The 26317-nt window shown below is 35.9% G+C and overlaps 2 protein-coding genes across 3 annotated transcripts in view; one reads left to right on the top strand and one right to left on the bottom strand.

Moving 5' to 3' along the window:
- The window catches only part of LOC136030894 (large ribosomal subunit protein bL9m-like), a 67782-nt gene that overhangs the window by 39816 nt on the left and 1649 nt on the right, over positions 1–26317 (top strand). The window lies entirely within an intron of this gene.
- On the bottom strand, positions 1835–24328 carry LOC136030893 (2-epi-5-epi-valiolone synthase-like). Of its 2 annotated transcripts, none has more exons than XM_065709987.1 (8): positions 24156–24328; positions 17858–18197; positions 14936–15257; positions 13604–13787; positions 10534–10742; positions 8036–8203; positions 6262–6514; positions 1835–3765 (listed from the first exon to the last, which is right to left on the bottom strand). In XM_065709987.1, exons 2-8 carry the CDS (start codon positions 18151–18153, stop codon positions 3662–3664), a joined length of 1536 nt encoding a protein of 511 aa, XP_065566059.1. In that variant the 5' UTR covers positions 18154–18197; positions 24156–24328; the 3' UTR covers positions 1835–3661. The 2 variants fall into 2 exon arrangements, with proteins under 2 accessions (XP_065566059.1, XP_065566060.1); XM_065709988.1 differs by lacking the exon at positions 24156–24328 and adding an exon at positions 23935–24081.

Genomic DNA, 26317 nt, shown 5'->3' with positions numbered 1-26317 from the left:
TTTAGCCTCAAGTTTATGCTAAGTTTCTATTTTATAGATAATTCCATTTATAAAGTGTTTAATGTTTACCTCCGCTGTTGCATAAAGGCTCAATATTTTACAGATAAAATTTTAGATGGAATCTGTTTCATCTTTCGTTGCATATTTCATTCGTTGATTCTTGTTCGAATTTTATAAAAGATTAAGATAAGCCACTGGACTCATACCCAAATGATAGAGGAATCTCTTTTTTAGTGATTGTGGCCATGCTTATTTTTCTCCTACATTCTCATTGTGTATTCTCACTCCTGGTTAGGCCTGTGGCTTAGAATAGAAATAAACTCTTGAGCTTTGTTCCTATCATAACTGAAGAAACAAAGGAAATAGATTGAAGCATGTTTACATAGATGTAGGATAAATAAAAAATTGATCTAGAACCGGAAGTCGGAAATATTTTTATGAACAGGAATAGGCAGTCTCGACATAAAGTTGAACTTGTTCAATATTATCCTAAATCACAGCTTGGAGTGAGTTAAAAGATTTTCATTGATTTCTCTTTGCGCTACTCTTGTTACAGATTTAGCTGCTTCCCTGTTATGCAGAAGCTCTCGAAGTAGCCACCCTTGTTAAAGGTGGCTACTTTTAACTTGGCCATCTTAAAAGGTGGCCAAGTTAAACTTGAAGACGCTTGTTGATTCAGCCAAAAATTTTGGATTGATATTTTTCAGAAAATTATCAGAGTTCCCCTGACTTTAAACATAATTTCCTTGCTCCAGGTCAGTATCGTTTTTTAAGTTGTTTTTTTTTGTCTAATATGTTAACTCCATTCTTGTTTGGTGTTGGAGTAGTTGTCTTGTCTGAGCATATCTATTTAATTTATTTATGGGGAGGTTCGAATCTCGGTGGTGCCGACCGTTTGGTTTAGGACGAGGGTTAGTGGCGTTTCCCCGTAAGACAAGCCAAAAGTCCACCCAGCTTCAAATGGGTACCTAGAGAAATCTAGGGAAAAGCACGGGAAAGCGTCGGATGGCTTGCCCCCAACCACGCATTGCACCCCGGCCGAGGGCAGAGAATCAGGAGATCGGCACCTGCGCTACGCGAACCCTAATCGGTTTGCATGCGAAAGTTTGCTTTTGCTTTTTTGACTTTCTAAGCTATTCCCCAAAACCTCATTGCATATTTTTCTAGGATAAGGCATATACTAACCTCTGGATCAATTCATATATATCGCCATACAATTAAACCCTCTTAACCCAACTACTGATGTGTTCTTAATGTTTGGTGTCCTTCTTGTGATTAATGTGGCTGAATGATTCTATATCTGGCAGGGTACATATGATCTTATAAGTACCATTATACCATATCATGGCAGGGCCTATATCTGGCTGAATTCTAATATCTGGCCGGGTACTTATGATCTTATAAGTATCATTATACCATATCATGACAGGGTCTATATCTGGCTGAATTCTAATATCTGGCAGGGTACTTATGATCTTATAAGTACCATTATACCATATCATGGCAGGGTCTATATCTGGCTGAATTCTAATATCTGGCAGGGTACTTATGATCTTATAAGTACCATTATACCGTATCATGGCAGGGTCTATATCTGGCTGAATTCTAATATCTGGCAGGGTACTTATGATCTTACATTCTGCATTTTCCCAGAGCGGGCTTGGATAGAACTAGGTTCCCTAACAAATGGTTTTCCTATTATTTCCCCTTTTGTCTGGCTGCTTTGACGAATATGCCCTCCCCCTCTCTTCCCTGAAATAACCTGCAGGCGGTTTTCCCTTGTGGAATGCGGCAATAAAATAATAGGGCAAGTTTCTAAACTAAAGAAAATATATTAAATTCGATCATTTATTGAATTAAATACAGGTTTAACAAAAGTACTAAATGAAACACAGACATAAAGGGGCAGTATAAAAAAGAGACATCGGCAAATGAAACAAAAAGTTACTTCGAAAGGCAGTGCTATTAATAGGCAGTGCAAAGCATAAATTAGTTGTGACTTAAAAAATTTTTCTAATTGCTTTTATTTAAACAGGTTGGTGCTTACAGCACTATTTAACCCTAGCCAGGACTGAACCTTTGTAGTATTACTTTAGTGATTATAGTATTTAATCAACAAAGGCTCTTAGACTTACGGGGCTTTTTTTCATTTGGGTTCATGGCCAAATGCGCATTGACTCATGCTTCGAGAGAGTCATGAATTTCGGCTATTTTTCTATAGGAAAGTTGAAATACTTATTTCTATGGATTTCGGATATTACGTGATCTTTTTAGGTTAAAAAATTTCAAAATTAGATTCTGCACGTGGAGCAAGAAACAAATATAAGAAACTTTACAAGAACGCCAAATCTGTCTAAATTACAGAATCGCAGGTCTCACAAAGTCACAAAAAATTAGAAAAAAAATAGCACAGGTAATAGCATGGTAGCAACGGTACATAAACACAGGAATCACATTACTTCTCGTTCCCCGTAAAAAACAAAACGAGCGTTAAAATAACGCGTTAAATGGCACAGACACAGTCTGCAAGGCTTATCGGTCGCAAAGCAACCACGGTAAAAATATCTATGACTGTGAAACTGGGGCACAGAGAAATGACTTGTCCAAAGATTACGCTATAACTAACAAAGATCTGACATCCAATTTAGACAATTATTGGTAGCCACTCGGGGAAACCATGGTAACTAAAATATTAATAACCTCTAGCAAGTAATTCGGCAGTCGTAATTCAAAAGGCAGACTCGATTTACATTTCACTTCTTAAAAATAGTCATTTCTATCGATTAGTTCTGTCGGCTTCCTCTTATCGTATTTGGTTGTTTGTATATTTGGAAGTTTTCTCTTTTTTTAAAATCTGTTTTAACCGAGTTTTCTGATTCACAGAAATAGTTGAAATTAAAGTCTTCGAAATCAAAGTGCTTTTGCCGTATTTTGACAGTCCGTTAACAATAAACAATTCTTAATAACGGTCAAAAAACTTACAAAGTACTACTTCCCTGACAAATCCGTTGTGTAACATATCATGTTTTGAATTACCACTGTCGGATCTTCCCTTTGGAATAATAGTTTTACCATGGTTTCTCCCTTATGGGCAATCTAGTAAAGAACGAACTCTAGCCCATAGTAACCGAAAATTTAAAAACGCGTTAAAAAACTGCTGTTAATAAAAAGCGATACTACGTTAATTAATAGTGTATTCACAGATGTGTTAGGTTTATATAAACAGCCGGTTCCCAGGTTTTGATCAGCGGGCGTTGGGGCTCGATTTCGTCATTTCTGAAGCCATAGACTTAGGCAATCGGCAAAAGTAGTTTTTGCCATAGAAAGAGAAAAAACATAGAAGCAAGATTTTGAAAATATCGTGGTCACAACCCAAAGTCATGAAAATATAAGGGAATAAATAGAGATAATCTTTCCTTTTACCTTTCATCTATCTTTATGGGTCTTATGAAATGAATTACTATCAGTGTCAGAAATGACGCAATCATATGTCATCAAATGACGCAATCAAACCCCCGCCCTTGGCCATTTATATCACCTTACTATTGTAACAGCGCTTGACAAAATTAAAGCCATCCAACTAGGCTAAAAATAAATTTGACAAAATTTTCCATGGTGTCAAAATCCTGTTTAGATATTTGTGATCTTTGGAGTTGTCTTATTAGCGACTGAGTTTTCTCTTTTCCTGTACGTAGGATGCAGATAGCTGTCGCCAAGTTATTTCTGCTCTCTCTAAAACTTCGGTTGGAATGTCGTTGAATATTTCTAGAAAAAAATAAGTTTCTTTTAATATAAAGAATAGAAATGAGAACAAATCGAAATAGAAGGCCAAACTACTATACACAGAATGGATGCTAACATGTCCAAGTGGCTTTGAAATGAAAAATTTCGAGGAAATATATAGAAAGAAAAATAGAAATGGAAAAAAAAGATTGCCAACCATATGACATAAACATATAACGCAGAAAAGATCGTATCACATCAAGTGTTGTTGGAAAAATTCACACAAAAATATTTCTAAAAAGAATGAAAATAAAATTTCTGTTAATGCAAAAAATAAGAACAAGAAAAATGAAGAAGGCCAATAATAAATGACACAGAAAGGATACCGTTATACTCAAACATTTTTGGTGTGATAATTTTCGGAACGATATTTCTGAAAAAAAGTTTCTTCCATTGCAAATTTCTTGAAATATGTATTTTCTAAGACTGTATTGGAAGTCTTTCTACGGTACTTGTAGATTTTATTCCAAAAAGGACAGAACATAAAACTATACTAATTTACGTACAAAGTGTTCAAAAACTAAAGAGAACTGTAGGTATTAAGGAAAGGAAATCAAAATAATTTGAGAAGCAGACGAGTGCTGGGAAATTCAGCTCTGCCACTAGTTCACACAATGTTACAAAAGAAAAAGTTACAAAAGAAAAAGTTACAAAAGAATGAACCAGGGGTGGATCAAGAGCAAAATCTTGGGGTAGGTCCAAAGTGACAAGGGTGCCAATGAGCAAAATCTAGGGAGGAACGGGGGCAATGTGACAAAGGTGTCAATAACTGACTAAATTGACAAAAATATTCTAAAAGAGTGAAAAAAGAAAAACAGGATAAGCGTGCACCACAATAAATCTTGGGGGAGTATCCCTCCCCCTCCTGGATCCGCCAGTGGAGTGAATGATATTAAACCTAAGTTCCATCGCAAATGACTCAAAAGTACTTAATAAATCAATCTACTGGAAACAATTTTAGTTTTCAACAAAATAAAGACCGAAAAATGGCACACACATTTCGTAAGGCTAAATGCCATAACAACAAGATATTGGGTATTCTACATTTTTATTTTTTATTTTTTGCACTGTAATATAGTATATATAGTAATATAGTGTATATATATATAGTATATATGTAATATAATATAGTATACTAGCTGTTGGGGTGGCGCTTCGCGCCACCCCAACACCTAGTTGGTGGGGGCGCTTCGCGCCCCCCCCAAGCCCCCCCGCGCGCGTAAGTCGTTACGCGCCATAATAGTTACGCGCCATTGTAGTTGTGTCCCTATGTCCCACCTGTGAATATAGATATATATATATATATGGTTTTAACTACGTAAAACTTGCGAATATACAACATTCTTTGCTGTCCCATTGTCTTTGCATATAAATAGATTGTCAGGTTATCCCCCTGTTTCCCCCGGTGTCCCCGTTGTAGTTGTGTCCCTGTGTCCCGGTCGTCATTTATATTCCCTGTGTCCCGGGTCCCGGTCATCATTTGTATCCCGGTGTCCCGGTCTGTATATACATTCGTTTTTTAGTTTTGTTTTTCTCCTTTATTTTTTTCCTTTTTTTTCTTTTTTAGCTTATTTAGATTTTTAGATTTTTTAGTTTTTTTTATTAGTTTTTAGTTTTTTTTTCTTTATTTTTTTTGTCCCGGTCGTCATTTATATCCCCCTGTTTCCCCCGGTGTCCCCGTTGTAGTTGTGTCCCTGTGTCCCGGTCGTTATTTATATTCCCTGTGTCCCGGTCGTCATTTGTATCCCGGTGTACCGGTCTGTATATACATTCGTTTTTTAGTTTTGTTTTTCTCCTTTATTTTTTTCCTTTTTTTTTCTTTTTTAGTTTATTTAGATTTTTAGATTTTTTAGTTTTTTTATTAGTTTTTAGTTTTTTTTTCTTTTTAGTTTTTTTGTAGTTTTTACCTTCTTTTTAGTTTTGTTAATTTTTTTTTTACTTGTGTCCTGGTCGTCATTTATACTCCCTGTGTCCCGGCAGTTTTGACGTCACCTAATCCAGTTTTTTCAGGTGACGTCACCTGACACATCCATCCATCCATCCACAGACAGACAACTTATTTTTATATATATAGATAGTACATGCACGAGCTTTAACAGCCAGCAGAGCGCTAATTCAATAAACAAAAGTATTGATTGCAACAAAATGACTTTTGGGGGAGGAGTGGGGGTGCTATTTTCATCATTTTTTTTATTTTGCTCTTCCTTTCTGTGAGATTTACACTTATCATACTAAGGTTCATGGATTTTAAAAATCACATTTTATAGTTTTTATATTTACATATTTCCGATGTTGTAAACGTCCAAACAATTTATAATTTCCACTTTCTTTTCCTTTTTCTACACAACGTATTGCCTCCCAGTCCAGTTCATGTATGAAATTGCCAAATCTATGTAGCTATGAACAAATATTAACACATTGGTTTTGACCTGTTCTTGTAAAAACAGTATATATATTAAATTTACGAGTGTAACTTACCAGCTTCACCAAGACCAACTGGAATGGGAGCCCTCATTTTTCCACCGCTGTGTTTGAATCTGGTCTGTAATGCACTTTTGACCAATTCAGAATCGCAATAGGGATGATAGATTGGTAGTTCTAGGGCTTGCATGCAGGATAATATTCTTTTGAGCTGACTGAGACTGAGACGACCCAGTTCATAGGCAACAACACACATGTAGGCCATATCTATGTTTACTGCTTCTCCGTGGTAAAGTGCAGGTAACACTTTCTGAAATAAAAGTTCTCTTTAAATCATCAATATTTGAATGGGGTTACAAATACACAATGGTGTACTAAAACTCAAATCACAATAAAAATAAATTATGGATACTAATTTTGTGGAAAGTTTCTTAGAAAAATTAATGGAGCTCTATTCTAGTCTAATGAAAAAGCTGAATATGGAAAATCCTCACCTTCCACTCGTTTCCAACTGTATACAACTCAAATAAAAGGTGTTTTTAAACCTTTCAGATACTAAGTACATAAAATAAAATCGTTTTTGCCCCCCTGGACCTATTTTAGGTCTATTTACATATGAAAACTGATTTTCCTATAAGTTTTGTTTTGGTTGTTTCAAAATTATGAATTCTTAGGGCAGTATGAAATCCTCGTTAGCGTTGCCAAGTTTAAATTGAAAATAAGTAAGTAAAACTAAATTTGGTGATACTTTTCGCATGTAAAAAATTTAAAAATTAGCAATCTTTTGATTCCCAAAGACACTACACCTTCAAATGAAAGCTACGTCCTTTTAAACTGTTTGATGTCATGTTTTTTATCTGATTTTGAATCCTTATCTTTTCCTTTTTTCTTAATTTGGCGGGCGCTGCTATCAGGAACTGCATAACTGCACACGGAGGTCTTTTTCACTATAAAATTGAATTGCCGATTTTCCTAATTTTTCAAAATATGTGGTTGAATAAGTTTCCAATTAACCAATTCCAAAATAATTCATTTTCACTATGGTGGCTGTTTAAAATGAAACATGGAAATTTTAATGGAAGGCGTTTGAGCATTCCTGAAGTTATTGATGGCTTTCTACTAGGAAGACAAAATGATGACATTCTTTGTACTTGTAAAATATCCGTTTAATCCTGAGTTATGGAACTAATACTAACAACTCACCGTAGGACCAAGCCACCTGAGGCCAACACAGGCACGTACCTCCTCCTCCATCCCGATCTGTTCAAAGCTTCCCTCTTTACACCCTCCAAAGATGTTCCTATTTACTTTAAGTCCTTCCTTAGGACCCCCTCCCCTCGCACCCCATACGGACACGACCCGCTTTTCGTTTGGGCCAAGGTGAATGGCTGAAAGGATGCTATTTGGCAACCTGTCATAAATCATCAACAAAACGTGTTCAAGCCAATTTGACATCTTTCTCATTATAGCCCAAGAAAGTGGGATAGAACTACATTTTCGAAATTTTATTTTATTTTTATGTCATTTAATTTTAATAGGAGTGATAAAGACTATAAGAACATTTGACAGTCGTAACCGCACGCTAATAAATTTCAAGATTGTACTTGTACAAGTTATTGGAAAATTTACAAAATATTCGCATTTCAGGTCCTTGAAAATATTTAGAATGTGTAAGTCTTCCCCTGTAGCGCATACTTTTACCTTGAATGCATGCGTTTTAGAAATAGACTATTGTGATTTTGGATCGTCCAACAGGATTTCAACAACCAATATATACTCATGCAAAGATATATTTACACTTATTGAAAACAAAAATAAAACAATAACTAACCATTTCGAGAGCTGGACTAACTAGATGTCCAAAATCTACAAGTCTGTCTAAATCATCCTCCCAAAGGTTTGGAGCAAGTTCTTCAATCATAGTCTGGATGGCTAAACGGACCACTTTGACTGCCACGTTATTGTGGGAGCCATCGTTACTTAAGCTCGGACTGTCGTCCTAAATAATAATATTTTTAGTACTTGTCCTTGGTGTTTCACAATTATATTGTGCAATGAAGAACTGTGCTACTTTAATTTCAAAATTACTAGAAGTACACTCGAATTCTGCATTGCATTAAACATCTTAATCACACAGTCTTCTGTAACAAAACACAACTGATCCGTTCAGATGTAATTTAGACTAAATCCTTAACACGAACACAGGAGGAAATAAGAATTAGTTAACTGCTAATTCTGACTTAAATAGAACACAGATCTGGTGAAAACATTTCTTGGATTCCATGTGTTTGCTTTTGTACTTGATTGTAGACACTGTTATTTACAAAATCTTTATTTTATATCGTTTTTGTAAACAAAAAAACCGTTATTAATTTTTCTTATAGTCTTATAACTTCTTATAGTCTTATAACTGTGTCATGTTTGCAAACTTTAGGGTTTTCCCCAGTATGTTCCTCATTCATGTTTGGCCGGGTGGATAACTTGAAATAACATATCACTCCCTAGCAAGCTCCATCAGTTGATTTAATCCGTTCTCTTTTAAGATAATGTAGAATTTTCTCTTCTTCAAACATGGGTTAGGACGAAGTATGCAACATTTCACCATAAATTCGACACGTTCTCTTTTCTGGCTTACAAAAATATCTAAGAATTACGACTGCTACTAATAACTCACTGCAGCACCAAGCCGCCTGAGGCCAACACAGCTACGCACGCTCCTCCTCAATCCCAATCTATACAAAGAGACCCTGCGCTCTCCCTCTTCACACCCTCCCAGGAAGTTCCTGTTTCCCTTATATCTTTCTTTACGACATGCTCCCACCACATTTCAGCCCGAAAACGCCCACCAAAATAGACCAAGCCCAGAAAAATTACCCATTAATCAGAATCCCGTGCGAATGGTGTGTCATTTACTAGGCTATAATTTCCTTGAGGGGCGCCACTCCTCAAGTGGGAATAGAGTTGACCGCAGGGTCCCCAGTCTTGCAGGTAACCCGAAAGGGTGGAGGCAGTCCTTTGCAGAGGCCGTTTTCCATAGATCAGGATCTTGCGCCCTGCCACAGTTATCCTCCTACTGAGGATCCTCCCATCATGGTGTTCCGCATCACCATGCAATCTAACCAATTACTGGAAGAAGGTTTGTAACCCACAGGACGTGTTCACACACTGGTGGGCCCTGCTGAGAGTACATTTGAGGAGCATTCTTCCTCCTCCGCCTGCTTTTACACGCCCGGGCGAGGATGCCCCAGTTTCTATTATTAGACCCCTGGGAAAATGTCCCCCCTTGATCCGTGCCTCCTATAGATGTACCCTACATATCTGTAGGACATTCCCCTATCGCCAACTGGGGACACGCTGGGTGGCCCCTACTAAGCAGTAGACTCATAAATCAACTATGACCCGCCGAACTAACTTCCAGCTAAGGCTTTGGAGTTGGAGTTTTAGTAAGAACTCAGTGTTTCTGAAACAGCCAGCATGCATGGCTGTTTCAACCAGCCAGCATGGCTGGCAACATGGATAGCATTGAATCTACGTGATTACGTCAGTGGCCGTAGTGGGCTCATTGAGAAGTTGGGATTAGGGGTTTTTTAACAAATAAGGTCTGACAAATCTAAAAATTAAACCTTGACATTTTTTTTTTCATTGGATCTTGAATGCCTAGTAAAACTATCCATTTTTAAAACACTTGCTTAGAACAATCAAAAACTGGAAACGTGTTTTTTGGTTTTCCACTCGCCTCTAAGCAGTGGCGTAATTTCGTCAAAATCCTGGAGGGGGAGCAAAGTTGAATCCAATTTTCCCAAATAAAGTGAAAATGACAGTAAGACCTGAAAAATGAGCCATATAATGCCATACAGGTAAAGATACTCTAAAGAAAACTGACCTGTTTCTGTGGATGCTTGAATCATGTAGGCTTATCTTAGTTCTTACATGATTTTCTAAGAAACTAAATTTCAGCTGGGAGGGGGGGGGAATGAGGTCTGGGTTACAAACTGAGGTCTGGTAGGGGCATATAGTGCCATAAAGGTAAAGATATTCTATACAAAATTGACCTGTTTCTGTGGATGCTTGAATCATGTAGGCTTATCTTAGTTCTTACAAGATTTTTTAAGAAGCTAAATTTCAGCTGGGAGGAAGGGGGAAGTGAGGTCTGAGGGACAAACTGAGGTCTGGTATGGGCAGTTGCCCCCTCTCCCATAGCAAATTACGCCCCTGTCTGTAACATGTATTTTTTGAAACATAGCGCCTGTTAAATCACCGCAGCTATTCAAGCCCACCCTCCTCCCTCTGCACGTAGATTTGATATGTGTCCATATTAGATATTTTTACCTGAAACTGGGTATCAAGAAGGTACTGTCCATGTGTTTCGAGAAGTTCAAAAAGTTCCCGATGCTTCATTAATGCCATCTTAAGTATTTCTCCCATTCCATTACTTAAATGTCGTCTGGAGACTGTGATTAAAAATGATCTATCCAAATAAACTGCAACTGGGGGCACATACGCTCCAAGCTTGTTCTTGCATTCACAAAAATTGACTCCTAAAAAAACGAAACTTGTTAGTCATTGAACTAGAAATAGCCAGTTTTCTGCCAGCTAGTTACACGTTTGACGGAGTAAAATTTATGGAAGAAACGGGTATTTTACTATTCGTCAGTTTTAACCTTCAAGGCATCGGGCATGTGGATTTTTTTTTTCTTTTGTCTTGGAAGCATCTGCAAAAAAAAATCAAGTGTAAGGGTGACTGAAATTTTTTGAAGGGGGAGGAAGCATATACGGTTTTAAAAAGTTTTTTGGCCAGAGAAGTTCTATGGTTTTTTACCAATCAAAAGCTCGTCCAAGAATAATGATTGGTTTCTTCTATACATGGCTCTATAGTATCAAACAGTTCGTGGTAACGAACTGTAGTAAGGAGCGACCCGGCTCAATAGTAACCAAAACTCTAAAAAATGGAATTTTGATACCAATAGCTATATCAAAAGAATCGCATTTTAATGCTGGTTTTAAATATATAAGTTTCATCAAGTTTAGTCTTACCCATCAAAAGTTACGAGCCTGAGAAAATTTGCGTTATTTTAGAAAATAGGGGGAAACACCCCCTAAAAGTCATAGAATCTTAACGAAAATCACACCATCAGATTCAGCGTATCAGAGAACCCTATTGTAGAAGTTTCGAGCTCCTATCTACAAAAATGTGGAATTTTGCATTTTTTGCCAGAAGGCAGATCACGGATGCGTGTTTATTTGTTTTTTTGTTTTTTTGTTGTTTTTTTTCCCAGGGTGATCGTATCGACCCAGTTGTCCTAGAATGTTGCAAGAGGGCTCATTCTAACGGAAATGAAAAGTTCTAGTGCCCTTTTTAAGTGACCAAAAAAATTGGAGGGCTCCTAGGCCCCCTCCCACGCTAATTATTTTCCCAAAGTCAACGGATCAAAATTCTGAGATAGCCATTTTATTCAGCGTAGTCGAAAAACCTTATAACTATGTCTTTGGGGACGACTTACTCCCCCACAGTCCCCGTGGGAGGGGCAACAAGTTACAAACTTTGACCTGTGCTTACATATAGTAATGGTTATTGGGAAGTATACAGGCGTTTTCAGGAGGATTTTTTTGGTTGGGGGGAGGGGTTGAGAAGAGGGGGATATGCTGGGGGAACTTTACATCGAGAATTTGTCATGGGAGAAGAAAACTTCCATGAAGGGAGAGCAGGATTTACTAGCATTATTTAAAAAAAAATTAAAAAAATAAATGTGAAAAAGCTTTTTCAGCTGGAAGTAAATAACAGCAATAAAACTTAAAACAAACAGAAATTATTACCCATATAAGGGGCTCACCTCCTTATGATACCTAGCTCTTTACGCTAAAGTATTTTTAGTAATTTCAACTATTTATTCTACGGCTTTTGTGATTCAGGGGTCATTCTTAATGAATTGGGATAAAATTTAAGCTTTAGTGTAAAGAGCGAGGTACTGACGATGGGGCGAATCCCCTCATATATGTAATAAAAACATGAGAATACAAAAGTTCTTTACGTAAGCTAATTTATAAGTTACGTAAATCTTTTACCAATAAAAAGATTCGTAAAAAATTAAAAGTTCTAGTTGCCTTTTTAATTAACCAAAACATCGGAGGGCAACTAGGCTTCGCCCCCGCTCTTTTTTTCTCAAAATCATTCGATCAAAATTATGAGAAAGCCATTTAGCCCCCCCAAAAAAATATGCAAATTTCGTTTTGATTATTCCTCTGCGGAGAGCCAAAATCAAAACATGCATTGATTCAAAAACGTTCAGAAATTAAATAAAAAAAAACGAGTTTTTTTAACTGAAAGTAAGGAGCGACATTAAAACTTAAAACGCACAGAAATTACTTCGTATATGAAAGAGGCTGCTTCCTCATCAACGCCCCGCTCTTTACGCTAAAGTTTTTTACTGTTTTAAAAAGAAGAATTGAGAGAAAGAGTCAAACTTTTGCGTAAAGAGCGGGGCGTTGATGAGGAAGCAGCCTCTTTCATATACGAAGTAATTTCTGTGCGTTTTAAGTTTTAATGTCGCTCCTTACTTTCAGTTAAAAAAACTCGTTTTTTTTATTTAATTTGGATCATAAGAAGTCTGAAATCGGATCTTATCACTTATATTATTTGACACATGCAGGGTGGGACAAAATGAACAAGTCTCTGTTTAGGATTTATAGTAGCCGAGAGGGGAAATGGGTCAAACAAGCTTTCCCATAGGCTAGATTATTTTTTGTGTCTCCACGTATTTTCCTAGTTTGGCTGAGATGGTCAAAAACCAATCAAAAGCTCGTCCAAGGGTAGTGATTGGTTTCTTCTATACATGGCTCTATAGTATTTGGATGATAAAAAATTTGAAAACGGACCTTATCACTTTTATAATTTGACACATGCAGGGTGGAGCAAAATGAACAAGTCTCTGTCAAGCCTCAGCAGGTCCCTGAAACAAGCTCCATATGAAATGAATTGTTTGAAGACTTAAAAGGAGGTCGGTAAAGATGCTTAGGATTTATAGTAGCCAGGTCAAACGAGGGGAAATGGGTCAAACAAGTTTCCCCATAGGCTAGATTATTTTTTGTGTATCCAAGTATTTTCCCAGTTTGCCTGAGAATGGTCATGATCATAAAGTAAAAACGTAGATACGGTCACCAAAATTTCAAACGACATCCAAATGTCTAAATTCTAAACAACTTGCAGGTCTTTTTAAAGTACAATTTTCTGAAACTTGAAGGAGTGTAAATTTTATGGACCGAATCCAACTACTGTTTTAGTGACATTGAAAAGCAACCGGTTTTTGAGATTTCATGTTATTTGCATAGCCCAAACATGGCATTCCATTCCTTGTCTAGCCAAGAAGAAACGTAACTTAACTAAGTAGTAAAATAATTTTACCTGTCTTGGCACCCACACTGGCATCAACAAGACTTAGTAAGGTTGTTGGCACGCGGATGTACGGTGTCCGACGTCTGAAAAGAGTGGCTGCCAAACCGACCATGTCAAGACAGACCCCACCACCAATTGCGATAATTGGCTCGGATCTACGCTCCGGATGAAATTTGTTGATGGCTTCGGCTATCTGTAAAAAAGAAACTGATAAAACATCGGTAAAAAAAACGAACCTTGGAATAATGATCATTTGTATGCGTGCATACTTAGTTGGAGCATTGCCCTCACGTTGAAGATTAGTCCAAAGAACCCACTTCAAAGAATAATTAGTGGCATAAAAATGCAGTTTTCTCGTGTTTTACCAGTCCCCCTCTTTAACCCCACGAGTCCAACTCCTAGATCATTCAGCTGCAGGGATTTAAAATAAAATACGTGGAAGTTTCTGCAAGTTTTTGCATTCCACCTTGTCGAACTAAGCAATATCAGTATAAACGTCCAATTTATTTTTTCTATCTTATTGATTTCTTCTTTTTTTTCAATATTTGGATTTTCTGTCAATGACATATCCTCTTACTCACAAAAATAGTTTGGAAATAGAGAATTTAGTTTCTAAAATTTCCTTCCATATCTTGGGTACCCAGATTAAACTTCCTAGAACCAAACAAATATACTTTAATGAGAGTAAACAAACCCAAAACATATTTTCAGTTCCTCCTCCCTCGTAAAAATATAAGTGAGTAGCAGTCCCGAATACTTTTCTTCTCTCTCTCTCTCTCTCTCTCTCTCTCTCTCTCTGTCTCTCCCTCTCTCTCTTCTGTGTACGTGCTTTATTAGACTAACCAGTGCTCATGATACGATTCCCCATAGTATCCTATACCCCAGCCATTCTGAGATGTGGAATGTCTATGGCACCACAAAGGTTCATTGGTCATACTAGAAAGGGGCTAAAATCAGGCTCGACACCCCCGACCTACCCACAAGAGAGTGGGTTTAAGCTTCACCCTCTAAGTGAAGTTCAAATCCCATTTAATGCCCATTTCAACAAATACAATGATCTATTCCTTTCAAATCTTTAGACATGGCCATCTACACTTACCCCTCTCATCTTGCATCAAAATGTTCTGATAAATAAACTTTTCAGTCGTGAAGTTAAACATTTTACGTGGATTTTAACCGACACACGTTAAAGCACAAATTTATAACTTTACGTTTCAATCTTGTTGAAGACTCATGTTTTGTGGTACACCTTAGCCCCTTACAGAGGTTTTTCTCAGACGGCCTTTCTGCACCCCTTGCAATCTAGTTGTTTAACATCTGAAATACATTGTTTATAAGTACCTTAAGCATGGACTCAGTATTTTTGGTCTCTTCCGTTGTCTCCAAAGCAAAGATTGTACATTCAAAACCATTGAGCCTAAAATACTGTTCAACTTTATCTCCATAAATGTCTGACACCGTTTCGTCCATTACTACCAATCTCCTTTTCTTGGGGTTTGCCTTTGCGGCAGCTACTTCCTCGGGTGTAGTCAAGTGGCCGTAAATGAGTACATCATTTGATGGATCAAGGAGATTAGTGCATTCTGTGATGTTGTAGCTAAACCGAATTGGAGCCTCAATACTCCAGCTGAGTCCATTGTTGTCTGGAGCCAAACGTTGAGAGCTAAAAAAAAGTTAACGAAAAATACTCTTTGTTCCTTCAAAGTTTAGTTTAGTTTTAACAATGATTTGCTACTTAAAACTAATTAAAACTAACTTAGCTATGTACTGTAGCCTTGTTTATGATATGTCAGCTATAAATAATTCTCTAATTAAAAAGCAGTTTATATACTTACAATTTGTCATGTTCGTTCTTACATGGCAACGTGAAAGGTCCATAGCTCATTGATTTAAAAATTGACTTTTTAGTCTTAAATACGTTCTGAGACCATACTGGCTATGCATGACGTATGAAAACAAAGAAAGAGACGCGGGATATATTTCCTTAGGCCCAATTTATAACAATTTAATATTAAAAGACTCTATGAATATCACCCAGTCTAATTTGGGACAGCCTGTCCTCATATCTAATGAAAACCGAAATTGTAGACAGGCGAAATCTGTTGCAAGACAAAGGATACTTATTCAATCTGGTAACTTCTCTTGCATTGATTTCAAGTTGGTTTTTGTTGTTTGATTCAGTGTCTTTTTTCCTCTCGTACAGTTCACTTAAGAAGGTTAGATTTTTTTGTTGTTTCTTCTTTGTTTCTTTTTTTTCTTTTTCCTCTTTCTTATTTTTGGAGCACTGAGGACGACTTGGCGGAGGTCCTTGTCGAAATATTTGCTTGTTTTTCATATTTTGCTACTGGCTGATAAAATCCTCATTTTTCACCTATTTGATTTTTCTCTTTTCATTTATTATTTCCTTTCTTTACTTTTTCTGTATTTGGTCTGATGGTTCGTCTGTTTGCAAATTTTGTATTTTACTGACTAAAATTTTTGAAAACAAAAAAACATATTCAATATTTGGGAAGTGTCTTACGGTTTTCTTCAAACGCACTGAAACAAGTTGTATTAGATTTTTTCTAAAACTGAATTCTGGAAAATGTTTTATTTTAGTAAAAAGTTTTTAAGGTAATACAAACATACTTTGAGTCAAAATAAGATGAAAATGTTTTTTGCAGTTCCTTTATTACAGACTTTATTTTATTTATTGTATAGTAAACATAACTAAACTTTCTTATAACGCACACCTAATTTTTAAAACCATCAAAATTACAAAAAACACTGGTTTCATTTTTATGGCATGAAATATATTCATATGACTATGTAATTAAACAAGCGATTGGAATAGGGAGAAAACACCATCCATAATTGTTTTTCTTAGAAATGACAAACATGTTTTTCTTAGAAGACAAACGATGTTAAGCTGTGAACTTCTCCACCCCAGCTACTGCTCATGTTTTCTTTTCAATTCTTGAGTGAAAATTTTATTGACATGAATAAATAGAAAATTTAGTATTTTTTGCGATTTTGTTATCTCTAACCTCGCTTTATCGGCTCATTCAATTAGTTCATTGCTGATTCGTCAATGATTTTACAAGTCAAACACATTATTTGATTTCTCAAACTTAGCCTATAGGATGTTGAGCGATAATAGGCCATTAATCTCCCTAGTAACATTCTATAAATATTAGGAAAGAATGTGTACATTCTTATCTTTTCGGAAATTTATGTTTGTGGGTGAAAACTTATCCAGAATCCAGAATATTCACAGACAGTCTTTGGCCAGATGGAAAGCTTGGCGAAATTTTCTTTTTCCGATGGTTCAATGCCAAGAAATTTCATGGCGTTACCAGCAGTAGGCGCCCATGAGAGTACAATATAAGACACACACATATATATATATATATATATATATATATATATATATATATATATATATATATATATATATATATATATATATATATATATATATATATATATATATATATATACAACTTATTTTTATATATATAGATATATAGATATATATATATATATAGATATATATATATATATATATATATATATATATATATATATGTATATATATATATATATATATATATATATATATATATATATATATATATATATATATATATATATATATATATATATATATATATATATATATATATATATATATATATATATATGCACTCACATATATGCACTAACACAATGCAAGGAATATACTAGTTTTTGTAAGTGCTCTATAATGTTAAAAGCCATCTTGAAAGATAAAAAGATACTGCCCTTACACCAAGAGTCAAATGCCAATAAAAACTCTACATGTGACTTCAACGTGCCTGAGAACCCCGCATTCGGCTTTTTAAAACCCTTTTAATAGTGGGGTACCTTGCCAAGACAAGTGCTCTAAATTAAATAAAATTAAGCACTTGAAGAGTTTTCCAGAAATCTAAGTTTTTGGTAAAAAAAACATGTTTTGAACAGTGGAAGTTGCTATGTTGGATTGAAAGGCTTGAAACTTTTGGTGTTGGGAATCTCATCATATGGTTTTGGGAAAAAAAAATCGCACTGTTAATAGTAAATCAACGGAAGCACTAGGTTTGTAAAGTACATTGGCTGCATCCGAATCAAAACCGAGAATATGCACAAGACTCGGTGCGATTATTGACAACCGAGTTCCTATATTTACCCTAATTGTAGAAACGAAAGCTGCTATATAAAATAAGATAATATAAGGTCGCGTCGATTTGTGAACATGATACTTACATTAAAGACTCTGATACACGATTCTGTTCATCAACGGAGACATCATCAGCATGGACACAGTTCCAGGTATCTTTAACGCGGACAAGTTTGTAAGACGTTTCGTACTGATCCATGGTTTCGGCATAGATCGGGGGTTTGTTGTAAGCTTTCTTCTTCTGTGGGTACAACGGTTCCATGATGGGAAACTCAACGCAAAGCTCCGCCTCTGGTGTTGAGCTGCCGCTTTCCAAGCATGCATCCTGGTGGTTCATGGAAGCAATTACGGTGGAGTGAAGTGGAATGTGAAATAGGGACATCTTTTTGGCAGTGATTAGTTGGCAGCTTACTGGATATAAGATTCCTAAAAAAAGAATGAGACATAGTGTACATCCTATAGATTTGTAGGATTTTTTAAATATCCTTTTGTGAAAACTATGCTTGGCTAATCGATTTAAGTGATTATTATTTCGTGTCACACTTCGATGAAATTCCTAGCGACAGTTTAGGGTGGTTACGATTTTTGATAGCAGCCATTATTTAAGACATTGGTAAGTTGTGTAAAATATACAGTGAGAAAAGTTCACTTTTCCACTGCTTTCAAATATGTTTATCTTACGGAGATTGGGGTTATCCATTCGGAATAAATTATATAAGGCGGTTTCAGTGACCTTAAAAAAACAACCAGAATCCATAGAGGATGATATCTCGGAAATCAAGAGGGATCAAATATAAATTTCACATTTTAATGTGTTTCTTAAAGTATTTTTTACCCCCCCCCCCCCAGGGAGACTGCCCCTCCTCATCTCCACCTCCATATCATGGTCGCAGAGATTTTGGAGGGTTCTCATTACGTCAGAAATTTCTTTTTTATAAGTCGAAATTGATTGAGGACCAACCAGCCGCGGGAGGAGATATTTTCCACGGGGGAGTATTTTCCAGGGTTTTTTTTAGGGAGGGTGTTTTCCGTGGGTTTTCTTTTCCGGGGGTTTGTATTATCCGCGGAGTGTATTTTCCGCAGGGGGCGTATCTTCTGCGGGAGTATTTTCCGGAGGGATAAACACATAGGCCCGATATTTCGGATGTTTGCTTCAAGGCAACAGTTTGTAAGGGTAGTTGCATCATTTTTTTAACCTTTTCAAGGAGTCATCACGCCAAACCGCTATAACAAAAAGCTGGGTAATGGCTCATTCGAATTTTAATTTAGACACTTATCCTTTCTCGTAGTTAGAAAAAGGTTAGCGCTACATGAAAGCAGTTGTAAGCAAGGTTGCCAACCTTAGTGATTTACCAGTATTTCTAGTGATTTCTTACATTGCCTAAATAAAAAAAAATCACAAAATTGGCACATAAATCACTAGATTATTGAAGAAAATTGCTAAATCAACCAGATAGTCATTCAAATCTAGCCATTTTTTTGTCACCGTTTGGCAAATCTAGTTGTATGCCACAAACTTACCCTTGGTAACATAAGATAACTGATATTCAACAGTCAGTATCTCTGTCAGTATTCAACAGAAAAGATACTGAATAGTATCTGTTCAGTATGTATTTGGTATCTTCACATTTGGAATTATTTCTGTGCGATAGGAATGAGCGTTAAATAGAGTTTTGGAAATATTTGAAAGCAGATGGGCTGGTTGAATCAGAAAAAGGATCAGTTTCTGTACAAAAAAGGAACTTTCACTAGCCTACTTGTTTTTTTCGTCTCTTGATACCTTGAAATTGAGATCAAAATGTACTAGCCGGGCTCTAGTAAATCTCAAAAGTATACTTTTGAAAAGGAACATCAAAGCCTAAATTTAAGAGCTATATATTTAGAATTTATTCTATCTGCATTAAACGTACATTTATTTAATGTCTTTAGAGAATATTTTGCAGGGGCGTAGCTACAGTAGTTTATTGGAGGGGCAAAAGCGAGTACTATTGAAGTAGGTAGTATTCAAGCGGTAGTGAAGAAATGTGAATTAACCAACACACTACTTGGTGAATTTAAAAACATTATGGAATACATTATAAATAAAAAATATACATTAAATAATTATAAATATAAGTACTGGTGCTAGGCTTTTCCTAAATTGCCACCAATGAGCTGCTGCAGACGACAGAAGTATAGCATAAACAAGCTTTCGGGTGGGTGAAGGTCGTATACCCACGGGTTCTTCAGCCAGATTACCAATAATGTTGCAGTGCTCTTCAGCCAGATTACCAATAATGTTGCAGTGCATATCCCCCTCTACCTCCCCCACGCCCGGCACAAGATGCTGAATCTCATAACTGAACCAAGCTATGTTCTAATAGCCCAGATATCGCATTATTAATTTGATCGTAATTTTGAATGGATCATATGAACTCTGTAAAATTTAATTTGTTTTACTAAACTTATTCATGTATTTGATTTATTGGAACATTATTTATGATTTTTTATTAAAGTGATTTTTCTAATAGTAAATAAATAATAAATAACATTAATATCAGCGGTTAAAAGCTGAAATAACAATCATAGGCAGCGCAACAGTGACCTATCATAGATTTGGCAGTATTCGAGAAATCAAGTTAGAATTATGAACTTATTCATTGGGTTTTGTTTGACAAAGAATATCCAGAAAATCTGAACAATTCTTGGCATCATTACGGAAGAAACTTTAAATCAATTAAAAATTGTCAAGGATACCAATTGGAATGGAAAATTGACCCCTAGGTATTGAAAATTACCTTTCCTTTTGTATCTTAAAAAAAACGAATTCTATAAAAGTTAAACAAAGGTTTTTTTTGTGTAAATCAAGGTATGGCCAGGGGGGTTACACTAAGTATGGTTTTTATGTCTATAATTCCCTTCACAAGCAAATCACGGTCTCCTAGCGCTGCACGACAAAATATTGATAACAATGGAAAAAGAGAATGTGTTGGTACCACTTATACGTACGCGCACAATTCTAATCTATGAGAAAAATATACACATTTGTTTTAATTTCACTTTATTCGATTCTCAGCAGAAATTTGGTACAGCGTGCTGATGTTGAGATGAATGTTCCACAAGTAGCAGTGGCGGAGTGTGAAATGCGACTTATTTCACTCATAATTCTTAGCACATTTATTTCAGTTCTTTTTTTGGACCTGGTTTAAGGAAATACTTAGAAAATTGAAAATAGCGATAAGTCAGCATTAAATTGCACTTAGAGGTAGTTCAATATTTATGAGTAAATATGTGAATTCAAAACACAAGGAATGGGACGTTATCAGCACTTATTCGGCATTTTAATGACAAGAGAATTGAAGTTTCAATTAAATATTGGAAATTAAAATGAAACAAATAAATGATTCCTCGAGTGGATCCCCCTCTACCAAATTCCATGACCAAACTAAAACCGATTTGGCCTATCTCGTTATAATGCGAATATCATTATTTTTTGATACTAAGTCTTATTTTTTTTTAATTCAGGAAATTATATTCATTGTATATCTGCCTTTTTATTCTTCAACGATTCCACTTCTATGGTATCATTGATTTCAATTATTCCTTTTTCATTCAGGAAGTTATAATCACTGTACATCTACCATTTTATTCTTCAGTTTATTCCATTTTTGGACAGAGGTATGATAATTGAACTTTCAACTATGCTGATCGAAATGGCTATCTCAAAATTTTGATTGGGTGACTTTGGTAAAAAAAAAGGAGCATGGGAGGGAGGGGGAATCTGGTTGCCCACCAATGGGTTAGGTCATGAAATGGGGAACTAGAACTGTAATTCTCTTTCGAGCAAACCCTCTCCCGATTTTATGTGACTTATTAGTTCGCCGAGATCATCCTGGCAAAAAAAATCATAAAACAGGACGAATAAACACGCATCCGTGATCTTTCTTCTGGCAAAATTTACAAAATTTCACATGTTTTCATATGGAAGCTAGAAACCCTTATTGTTTGGTTCTCTGATCTGCCAAATCTGTAATTTCTATTAAGAGGAATTAAATTTTTAAGGGTGCTCCCGCCCTTTCCCAAAAATCCTACAAAGTTTATCAGGCTCGTAGCTTTTGATGGGTATATAAAACTTGATAAATGTTATATATCTGGAGTAAAGAATCCCATTCAGCTGATATATCTATTATTATAAAAATGTCGTGTTTTACAGTTTCGGTTGCTATTTTGCGAGTTACTCCTTACTTAAGGTATGGTACCATGAACTATTTGATTAGCCAATTAGACTTAGAATTCACTCTCAGTTAGGACATTGGTAGCCGTCACAGACAATAATTTTATGACAACTTTGAATATGTATTTCTGAGCCCCATATAACAAGTCTTCCACGACTATCGTGGATCAGTTTTTCTTGGAACTACAGACTCTCTAATGAAATTCTAGAGCGCCGTGACCGATGCAGCTGCTGACGAAGCTCGTCTTACATTGGCTACTGAAACTTCATCGTGTGATCCCACAAACTGGCTTGATTCTTGATTCTGCAGTTGTATCTACTAAAACAGATTCCCAATTGTACAGATTCCCAATCCATGTATTTTGCTATTTTATTCTCAACTTGGAGAAGATAATGGGGGTAATATACAATTTCTAGAGTGTGATCTGAACAAGGCCTGTAAGCTTGGAAGACATTTTATCTAGCCAAGCCTTTTGGAGGTTCTCAACAACATCTGAGACCCCATCCTCACTAAACGTAGATTGAGAACGGGCTATGCCATCATGTGGATACAGTTGTGTATGCTCTTTATATTCATATGTAAGTCAGTATATTGAGTGGATTGTTCTTCTCGGCTATTTGCGAAACAATTTTCTATGTTGGACCTTTTCTGCTAGACGTTCACTGGGAGATACCGAAAAACCGAAATAATATCGTTTCCGAAATTGATATTTATTGATCGAAATCGATCGGTTTCAATATTCGATATTTGGTGCGGTATATCGTCCGATATCGCCCAACACTAGTCTTAAACGGACACAATTAACTTGGGCTCAGTTGAAATCTGCGTTGTAGGTATATTTTTATTGAATATTCAATATATAGAGATCGTATGTTGATTGGGTTAGGTTCTGTTAGGTATTTCATATAATGCGTTCTATATGGCCCCTCTACTATAATTCTTTATTGTAGTTTTCACAATTTTATCACTAAAATATTTTCATCATATTTTGGTATATTTAATTACGATTAACCTATCTTCACCTCTCGAGTAGCCTATGTACCATGTAACAGACAAGTACCCAATTTATTCCATAGCATATCAAGTTCAATGTTAAAAATTGATTGCAATTTCCTGGACATTTGAACATTAACAGATTCCGTTCCTCTTATGACCAAACAAAGTTAAGTCATAAAGTGTTTTGACTTTTAAAATCCCAGAAATGTAACATGTCCGCTTAATCAATTTGACTTAACGGTGTTGTTGAATCAACAAATAACAGGTTACTCTGTTTTTGTTTTAGCAAGAGATACTGGTAAATTTTCCGCAGTCCATATTATTGACCTACCAATAAAGTGAACATACCACACGATGCCTTTTTTATTTTCTTTACGAATATAATAATCGCTTCTATCGCAAATTCAAATTTATGCTCTTTTTGACCTCTTGAAAATGATCAAAATATGGGGTATAAAAAAGGCTTAAAACATTGGTCTCAAAATTTAAAACATTGGTCACGAACTTAATGTTTCATTATAAATACATTTTTTTAATGTTATATAATCCACAAGCCGCTTTCTTCTTCCTTGGTGCCGAATTTGCAATTAAAGTATGCGTTTTCGCTCGTTTTTGACAAAATAATACTGCGTTTTCCCAACGCCAAAATTATCTATAGTTAGGTTGGGTTAGTTAGGATAGTTTAGGTCAAAAAGTGCTTAAATTTGAATTTGCGATAGGAGCGATTAATATATTTGTAAAGAAAATAAAAAAAAGGTATCGAATGGCATGTTAACTTTATTTGTAAGCCAATAATATGAACTGCGAAAAATTTAAGATTCAATTCCAATTAATCTTATCCTCGTCAAAACTTTCCACATCAGCCAAGAAAAAAATACATCTGCTAATACTGAGGATACGGTCAGCCCAATAATAATAATAAAATACAATGAATTTGGGAAGCCCGCTCATACATATCTAATGTCGCTTGAAATACAATCTTCATATGCATTTCTATCATTCCCAGGCATTAAGGCAAAGTCAACTGACTGTGAATACTCAATGCTAGACATACCAACAATGATAAACCCCTCCCCCCTCCCCATTTATCTTGATCACAAAGATAGAATGTCAATGACCCGTTTCTATGTCAAATGCTTATTTAACAGCCACGGAACAAAAGCCAAATTCCTACCTTAAATTTCCGCTTAATAGCACAGAATATTCACAGACCAACGTATTGCCTACACGCCTGAGACTTGAGATCTGCCTCGAATTCTCTCAGTGCTGTCCAACTTAAATATCCTGGCACTGATTATCTAATCAAGTGAGTTGCCGACGCCTCTCTATGCTTCGGGTCCTAAATGTTCCAGTTTTATCCACTGCTAATTGGCTACCTACCCTACATTTACCCTAAGAACGATATTTTTAAAATATTTGGCAATTTCTTGGATTAGAAATTACTAGAAATAATTAGAAACAGTTATGCAACAAGTTGACTATTGTGGTATACCACAATATGGTATACGTGACGATAACCAGTTTAGATTACCGTATATGTATGCGGAAAATGGATTTAAGCTTTCAATTAAAATCAAAAATTATGTAACTGTTTGATTAAAATGGGTAAGCAAAAGTGTTAAAGTTAAATTTTGATAAAAAAAATCAGTTTGATATTGGAAATTGGTCCGATATATGGCGATAGGAAAGAACAGAAAAGATCTGCACTGTCGGTTGTCTCTGCAACAGGCGCATCAATTGGAGGAGGACAGGAGGCGGATACCGCTCCCAGATTTTTTGCCCACCCCTATATTGAAAAAAAAAACTTTTTTGGTATTTCATTGAAAAATATCTTTACCTTTTTTTCGTGGTATTTTCCTTGAAAAAACGAAATAAACAACAAAATTCCCTCTCTAGATTTCGGAAAGTATATTTTTGTCCCTCCGTACGTTTTCATGAATTGACGCCCCTGATGTAAAAAGTTGTGTGGGTCTGAAGCAGGCACGTACGCAGGAATTGTTTTCGGCTGGGTGGCCAAAACCTTCGAAACAGCAGATATAAAGTAGTACTTTTTTTTTATTTAGTAATGCAAAAAAGCACGTATATCGGAAAATACAGATTGACTTTAGTTAGTAGTATTGTAGCGGATGGGGGGAAGAAGACTGAAGCCTCAAAAGAACGTTTTAGGCTCAGATTATGTTCATAGCGATTTAGAACCAGTGATTAATCTATTATATCCCACTGAAAGGGAAATTTTAGGGTTAACAGTGCAATATGGGTGCTGTGGGGGATAGTTCTTTTATTGTAAAAACGTAAATTTTAATGAAAAATGATTGTTTCCAAAATTGATCCATTAAAAGCTGTACTTTGTCCTGAAAAGGGGGGAATAAACGCCCTAATATCAAGGATAATTCTATTTTGCTGTGGAAAGCAAACTCTCCTTACAAAAAGAGTAATAACAGTACAATTGCTAATTACTTCAAAAAGAGTAAAAAATTAGACACAAAATGGGTTAATAATTGGGTAGTAACTTGACCGGATAATTGCATGCTGTAAAATCCCCCCCAAAAAGGCTTCACATATGAATCTAGATTTTTAATAAATGTCCTGCTTTTGCCAGAAATCCCAAGAAACCATGGGAAAATTAAAGATTTCACAAAATTTCGAGGGGGGCCCGAAGGCCCACCCCGTGCGTACTTGCCAGGTCTGAAGATAGATTGTCTTTTCTCCACTGCCTCTGAGCCAAGATCTCCTCCCATATACACAATGGCATGATGCGATTCCATAGCTATGCCTTCAATGTACGTTAAGTGACCTTGCTGAGTTGGGGATGAGATGTTGCGGCATTTAACTTCACTCTGATGGCAATTAAAATGAACTGCTCATTTTTGATGATCACTCAGTGATGAGCTAGTTCCTTGTCCTTGTTAAACAACTAAAGACGATTTGGATTCGAGGACTGTGCTATATCAGATACTCTAAGAAAAAGTCTGTAAACGGAAGGAATCAATCTGTTTTTAACAGTAAAAGTCTCCGGGTAAAATAGTTGCATTTTTGAAGATTTATCTACAACCGACACATATAATGTCCTACATATTTACAGTGTATTTTCCAAAACTGTATTTAAAATTGATCTAGCGCTTATCAAAAATAAATTCTACCTTTGACGTACTATCCTTCCTACGAAAACACCAAGCTCATTTGAGCTTTGGTTTTAGAGAAACAGCCTTGTCTGGTACATCGAACCCCCTATCCCCGCCAGTCAAATAACTTGATCATTTTCGCGTTGTTTTAAGTTACATAATTGCTTAGCAAGCTGTTTGAATAGCAGACAATCAACAGATCCCCTTATCGATT

This window comes from Artemia franciscana, chromosome 9 (genome assembly GCF_032884065.1).
Source record: "Artemia franciscana chromosome 9, ASM3288406v1, whole genome shotgun sequence".
Taxonomy (NCBI): Eukaryota; Metazoa; Arthropoda; class Branchiopoda; order Anostraca; family Artemiidae; genus Artemia; species Artemia franciscana.
Note: the sequence above shows the minus strand (reverse complement) of the source record. Positions and strands in the feature narration are given on the sequence as shown.

What these genes read in the sequence shown, in the direction of transcription:
- LOC136030893 (XM_065709987.1), bottom strand. Translation starts at nt 18,153, where the DNA reads ATGTCCCTATTTCACATTCCACTTCACTCCACCGTAATTGCTTCCATG. An exon ending in CAGTGTGGGTGCCAAGACAG is followed by an intron (nt 10,743 to 13,603) that starts GTAAAATTATTT and finishes TCGTTTTTTTAG; the next exon opens with GAGTCAATTTTTGTGAATGC. An exon ending in TTCTTGATACCCAGTTTCAG is followed by an intron (nt 8,204 to 10,533) that starts GTAAAAATATCT and finishes ATTATTATTTAG; the next exon opens with GACGACAGTCCGAGCTTAAG.